The sequence below is a fragment of the Protomyctophum parallelum genome (genome assembly GCF_964188405.1).
Source record: "Protomyctophum parallelum genome assembly, chromosome: 6".
NCBI classification, from domain to species: Eukaryota; Metazoa; Chordata; class Actinopteri; order Myctophiformes; family Myctophidae; genus Protomyctophum; species Protomyctophum parallelum.
The window spans coordinates 51,093,101-51,100,378 of NC_139701.1; the positions used below are offsets into that span (position 1 = coordinate 51,093,101).

At 45.8% G+C, this 7,278-nt stretch overlaps 1 protein-coding gene across 1 annotated transcript; it reads left to right on the forward strand.

Annotated features, from left to right (window-relative positions):
* Positions 1 to 3,047: 3,047 nt before the first annotated feature.
* On the forward strand, positions 3,048 to 3,515 carry LOC310860078 (DNA-directed RNA polymerase II subunit RPB4-like; the record flags this gene model as incomplete). Its single annotated transcript, XM_083766841.1, has 1 exon — positions 3,048 to 3,515. The coding sequence occupies one exon, from the start codon at positions 3,048 to 3,050 to the stop codon at positions 3,513 to 3,515; it is 468 nt and encodes a 155-aa protein (XP_083622967.1).
* Between the last annotated feature and the right edge of the window lie 3,763 nt (positions 3,516 to 7,278).

Sequence of the window (7,278 nt, forward strand, 5' to 3'; positions counted from 1 at the left end):
TATTTTCAAATGTCCGAAATGTGTAGGATTGAAGTGGTTAATGTATGTTTTCTAATCAAAATTTAAATCGCCAAAGTAACTAGTAACAGTACAGTTTTCAAATAATTGTAGCGAAGTAAAAGCACAAACTTTGGCTCCGAGATGTACAGCCGGAGTAGACGCAAAAGTATTGGAAATTGGAAATACTCAAGTGAAGTACAAATACCTCAAAATTGTACTCGAGTACAGTACTTAAGTAAAAGTACTTAGTTACTTTCCAACCACTGACGGGCGGTGGCGGTGTGGTGTCGCGAGCGCGGCTGTTGGGACGAAGCATAAATCAGACTGTCTGTACCGTTCCATCTCTCCTTCTCGTTACCGTCGCACTATAGCTCTGTAGAGAGACATCGTACGGAGGCAGGCTGGGGGGCTCTCTCTTGGCAACCTAATTCATTTAGGGTTTTCTTTTTTCTTCTCTCTTTTAAGGTTTTTACTTTGCGCCGGTGGCCCGGTGGTCTCCAGTCTTCCACTTCTTTATCATCTCATTCTGCTTGAAGTAAATAAAATCCGTGTGTCACATTCTATAACGTTTTGCTTAGGCATTTTGGGGCGGGAACCCCTTTTGGTGTTTTAAGCATTAAGTCATACTTTAGCTATTGAAAAATAGCAGATCTACAAGCTCGTAGCGCGCTATGAGCTTGTAGATCTGCTATTTTTTTGGAAAATCGTGAGAATGCGGCGCGCATCTTTGAAATTCTTTCAGAGTGGCCGTTTTTAACTCAAATCTTTGCTTCTGGAACTATACATATTTTCAGATGATGATGTGAGATCAGATTCATACGAGGTTTCCGCCGGACACACACTGGTCCTGATGAACCCATTCTGACCTGAGATCAGATTCTAAAAATGTCAGTCGCTCTTCGATTTTTCAAAAATAGCAGACCTACAAGCTCGTATCGCGCCACTCGGTGGCGCGATATGAGCTTGTAGATCTGCTATTTTTCAATAGCTAAAGCACGACATGATGCCAACATCAAAATGGGTGCCCGGTCAGAATGGGTTAAAGCAACACTGTGATCTCATCCAGGAGAATTGCAGCAGTACTCAAGCATGAGCAAATCCTTTGTGAACCAACAAAACATAACCTGGAATGGCTAGACTAGTGGCGTGAGCTTGTAAATCTGCTATTCTTGAACAGACTATACTTTTTCTGTGGACCCCCTGGTACTCTCCCCCCCCCCCCCCCCTCCCCAAGGACCTCTGGGGGTCCCCACTTTGAGAACCCACGGCTCTACAGCTTAACCCATTTTGACCTGAGATCAGATTCTAAAAATGTCTTCTACATCCTGACAGTTTTCTGAAAAAGCTATGTTTCCATGTCAGTGGTTCTTTGATTTTTCAAAAATAGCAGACCTACAAGCTCGTATAGCGTGCTATGAGCTTGTAGATCTGCTATTTTTCAATAGCTAAAGCATAACATATAATGCTAACATCAAAAGGGGTTCCCGCCCAAAATAAGCCTGATTCATCGCTCCCCCCCCCCCCCCCCCCTAAAAAAAAAACAGATCTACAAGCTCACAACGCATGACTTTGCGATGCAGTGTGAGCCTGTAGAGCCGCGATTTTCAGCGAGCCGACACTGCAGTACGATACGAGACGGCATGAATTAAGTATACGTTTTGAAAGTTTCAGCTTGAATTTTCGGGGCAGTCACCGACCGCTATACTCTATTGAAATGGCACATCTCGTTTACATTTTTACTGCATTTAGCAGACATTATGCACAGACTATAGTGACCACAAAAAAGAGTAATGTGCAACGTTACGATTATAGCATTTCAACCCTTCCCAAAAAGAAAAACAAGCACTTAATATGTAAGGATTGTAGCAAGGGCCCCAAACAAGAGTGACGAGAACAGCATAACAAGTGTGAGTCATGTCTTTGTCCCTGGAATACTATACTGAACTATAGCTTCAATGCAGCCAGTTTTTGATAGAATTTATATGCAAGACCCACTCACGCTGTTTCCTCCCTGTTTATTGAAGACCTCCATAGCACTTTGAATAGAATATTTACTGAAATAATACGATAAAACAAAAACAAAGGCATATATACGTTGCATAATAGACTGCATGCTTGATATGCTTGACTGCAACTGCAAGGTTACACACACACACACACACACACACACACACACACACACACACACACACACACACACACACACACACACACGCGACAGCTTAGCCAACAACACTGCAGAGCTCAACAACCTGATGTTAGATATAGAAAAGTGTAGGGCAGCGATCCAGGAGTCCAGAGTTGATGTTGGCTAGTCCTCACTCTCGCAGTAACTATAGCGTTCGGACAGCATGGAAATTGTTTTCCGGGTGTATTCTTCTCTACAAATTAATCACAGCATATAGTGTAAACACTGGGAACAGGACATTTCATCAAGTCAACGGCGGTCAACATGCCAAACAGTGCGCATGAAACGATGCATAAAACACATCACAGCATCATTTGCGGCGGCTTCACGTGACATAGCTTCACGTCGCTGGCTTCCATCGACAATGACCGGTATAGACGGCGTCATGCACATCTGCACCCGCGTGAACGCAACAAAACACGAAACGACAACAACGTTGGTTGTGTCGCACGTGACGTCACGTGACATCAGCGACCGAGCTCCGTCGTCCTATTATATAAGGCGGAGACGCCGGCGGTCACCGACAGAGATAACGAGCGCAAGGCGCAAAGCTTTGGGGAGAAGTATACGTAAACAAAGTAAGCCCAGGTCACCGGCCGGAAGCCTCCAGACGCCTCTAGGGAGAGAAGAGAGAACAACGAGACGGACGAGAGAGTACAGACACGAGAACAAGACGAGAGAGAGATACGCACCAAACGGACATACAGTGCAGGACAAGACGTTTTTTCCCCCCTGGTCAGATCGGGGCATCTAGGTTTACCTGGCTACCTCTGTGGTAACTCTTCTCAGCCACACACCCCTAGTCCAACCCCCTAGATTCTTAGCCACACGGTCTTCGTCCGGACGGGGGCACAACAACATGTCTTCGGGAAGAGACGGCGGCAGCGGCGCCGCGGGGGGCGGGGAGGCGGACGCGGCGCTCCCCAAGGAGCTGGAGAGCGGCGAGACGCTGCTCAACTCCGAGGTGCACCTGCTGCTGGAGCACCGGCAGCGGCAGAGCGAGGGCGGCTCCGCCGGCGGCAGCGACAGCGTGGCCGCGGGCTGCGGCGGCGACGACGACCCCGAGGTGTCCGAGGTGCTGCTGAAGACGCTGGCGTACACGGGCCGCTTCTCGCGCTTCCACAGCCGCGAGGCCATCCACAGCGTGCGCACGCTGCTGCAGCAGCACCGGCTGCTGAAGACGGAGCTGGCCACGCTGGCCAACCTGTGCCCCGAGGCGGCCGATGAGGCGCGGGCGCTGGTGCCGGGCCTGGAGGGGCGCTTCGACGACCAGCAGCTGCAGCACATCCTGGACCAGCTGCAGGCCAACAGGAGCTTCCAGTACTGACGACGGGACGGGGCGGGGCGGGGCTGGGCGGTGAGGTGAGTGAGGTCGCGGTTTGTCTGATTGGTTGATTTAAATGGTTTATTTCGTTAGGTTGTCAAACTTTTTCCATGTCAAGGACCCCCAAATTGGACACTTATTAGACCGTGGATACCCATTTGAAAACGTGTGCCATGCAGGGATAAGAGGAGTTTGACCTGCATTAGGCTACGGATCCCCTTTTTATGGCTTTTCTATCTCTGGGACCCCAATTGATATTGTATAAATCAATGTTAATTTAACTCTGAGTGTACAAATGGAACCAAATGGAACCGCCAGAGTCCATTAGCTTGAGTTAGTCCCATAATAATAATAATAATAATAATAAAACTTTATTTGTATAGCACCTTTCATGACATGAAATGCAGCTCAAAGTGCTTTACAGAACAATGGAGAATAAAAGAAAAGCAAGGCAACAACAGTAATGCAATACAGTGAGGACATGAATAACAAAAACTAAAAAAAAAAAAAAAAAAAAAAAGACAAAGTGCCAATCGGCACAGGTCTCCACCAGGGCAGGTCAGGTTGTGGCCTCATGGTGGCGCTATAACAGGCTGTTGAGGAAGATTTGGGCCGGAGGTTCGTGTTGGAGGGATGCAGGTACAATGTTTTTCCATGTGTGCATACATAAGTTGTATACAGATCGATGCAGTTATAGCTAAAAACAGGAATTGGCCTGTTATAGCGCCACCGTGAGGCTGATTTTGTGGAAAAAATTGTGGCATGTCGTCCTCGGCCTAGTGAAAATGTGCGTGTATAATTTAACGGAAATTGCACACTGTGTTTGTGATTTGTGGCCTTTTTTCGAAATGGACGAATCGTGTGAGCTTTGGAAGCCAATCTTAGCCAATCAGGATGGAAGATGGGAAAGGCGCTCCGTGTTGATCACATGACTATGGAGATAGTGTATACCGATTTGCGTGAAATTTGGATAAAATCTGAAGGAGTAATAATAGAAAATGTGTTTTACATATGTCGGCCTCCTGGTGGCGCTATAAAGAGCAGATGTGAAAAATTCCAGGCAAAGGTTTTTCCTTGGCCTCTAGGGAGTTGGCATACAAAGTTATCCACAGATCCGTGCAGTTAGAGTTAAAACACTTTTGGGCCAGTTATAGCGCCACCTTGAGTCTGAGTTGAAATTGTTCATGTGGCATTTCGTCCTCGGCCTAGTGGGAATGTGGGTGCACAATTTCACGGAAATCACGCGATGTGTTCATGATTTGCAGCATTTTGTTTGAAACTGAGCACTCCTGTGAACTTTGGAAGCCAATCTTAACCAATCAGGATGGAGTCTGAGAAATCTGAAAGACCGGTTTCGTTGAATGGCTCTAGAGAGACTGTGTACCAATTTGCGTGATGTTTGGACAAAATCTGTAGGTGTACTGTGCAAAAACTTGTTTTGCACAAAGCGGCCTCCTCGTGGCGCTATAACAGGCCGTTCTGGAAAGTTTGGGGCAGAGGTTCATCGTTGGCATCCAGGGAGTGTGTGTGCAAAATGTGGCATCGACCGGGTTAACGGTGGCCGAGATTAGCTGCTCACGGACACACGGACGGACGGACGGACAGACACACACACACACACACACGGACGGACACACGGACGGACGGAGTGCAAAACATACTCTCCCCACATGCCAAAGCAATGTTGTAGAAGTGGGTCTTGAGCTGAGCTTTAAAAATGTCTACAGAGGCTGCCTGACGAAGGTACAGAGGGAGCTTGTTCCATGCCGACGGCCCGTAGAAGCAAAAAGCTGCTTCCCCGTATTTTTTAGTTGCCATTTTTTTAGGCAAAGCGAGCAGGCCAGCAGTGGAAGACCTTAGCGGGCGGTTTGGGACATATTTAGGCAGGCAGTCATGTAGGTAGGAAGGTGCGAGACCATTGAGAGCTTTATAGACAAGTAAAATAATTTTAAAATCAATCCTAAAAACAACCGGAAGCCAGTGCAGTGATGCCAAAACTGGAGTAATATGTTCTCTCATCTTAGTTCTAGTTAAAACTCTGGCTGCTGCATTTTGGACAAGTTGTAATCTGTCAGTTGTTTTCTTAGGCAGTCCTGAAAAAAGTGCATTGCAGTAATCAAGCCGAGAAAAAACAAAGGCGTGGATTAGCGTTTTTGCATCGTCCAAGGACACACACTTCGTGCAATATTTCTAAGGTGAAAAAAGGCAATCTTGGTAACATGATTTATGTGTGAATTAAAATTCAATTCGGAATCAATAATAACCCCCAGGTTCTTTACTGTACTGTTACTTTCTACAGTCAGGTTGCCAAGTCTGCTTAATATTGATTCTTTCTGCTCACTAGAACCGATGAGAACTTCTGTCTTATCCTCATTTAGCTTGAGAAAGTTCTCACTCATCCAACATTTGATGCTAGACAGACAGGTAAGCAGCGGGTCTAAAGCACAGGGATCATCTGGAGCCACAGAAAGATATAATTGGGTATCATCAGCATAGAAATGAAAATTGACTCCGTGATTGGCAATGAGTTCGCCCAATGGCAGTATGTACAAGGAGAAAAGCAGAGGGCCAAGAATCGAGCCCTGTGGAATACCAGAACTGATGTTGTGTTTGTCTGAGTCAAACTCGGCTAGATTGACAAAGTAACTTCTGTTTGATCCAGACGCTGTATTAAAATTGAGTGATCAATCGTGTCAAATGCAGCCGTTAGATCTAGAAGTAAGAGAACGGATACATGTTTCTTGTCAGCAGACACACTAAGATCATTCATTACTTTTACAAGTGCTGTTTCTGTGCTGTGACCTTTCCTGAAGCCAGATTGGAATTTGTTGTGCACATTATTGTTCTGTAGAAACACATCCAATTGATGAAAGATGCATTTTGCAAGGGTAGATTTGAAATGGGTCGATAGTTACCCAAAACAGAGGGATCAAGATTGTGTTTCTTGAGAAGGGGCTTAACTACAGCAGTCTTCAGTGAGTCTGGGAAGACGCCTGATTGTAGAGAGCTGTTTACAATTTTTAGGATATCTCCAATCACACTGTCTAAGACCTCTTTGAGAAAGGTGGTGGGAATTGTATCTAATGAACAGGAGGATGATGTCATCTGGGATATAGTTTTGCGGAGTTCGTCTTCATCAATTGCGCAGAACGATAATAGGCTCCCCCTGGAGAGATCTACCCTGGGACCATTAGCTGCTGTTTGAAGGTTTGCGCTAGCAGCAGCACCATTCATAATATCAGCTCTAATGTTAAAAATGTTGTTGTCAAAAAAGCATGCAAACTCATTACACTTAGCTTTAGAGGCCGGGAATGACTGCTTGTAGGACTGGGGGGGGGGGTTAAAAGTCGATCAATGGTAGAGAATAGGACTCTGGCATTTTTCTTGTTCCCATTAATAATGCCAGAGAAATATGCCTGCCTTGCTAGACGCAAGGCTTTGTTATAGGCGACTGTTGACTTTTTAAGAATCTCTAGGTGGATGGTGAGTTTGTTTTTTCTCCAAGCTCGCTCAGCTCTACTGAGGGTCCATTTGGTTCCTAACTGTCATTTAGCTGGGGACCCCCTGGAACTCCCTCAAGGACCACTTTGAGAGTATACCTGTAGTCAAACACTTTGGTGTAAAAGGGATGGCAGCATTCTGTTTAGGCCCTACGCTATCCATTCATATAGACATCATAATGAAAAATAACAACATCATTCAATATCATCAAAGAACTTTATTGCTATATGTCTTGTGTACAAGGTATAGGCTAGAAAACTGACTT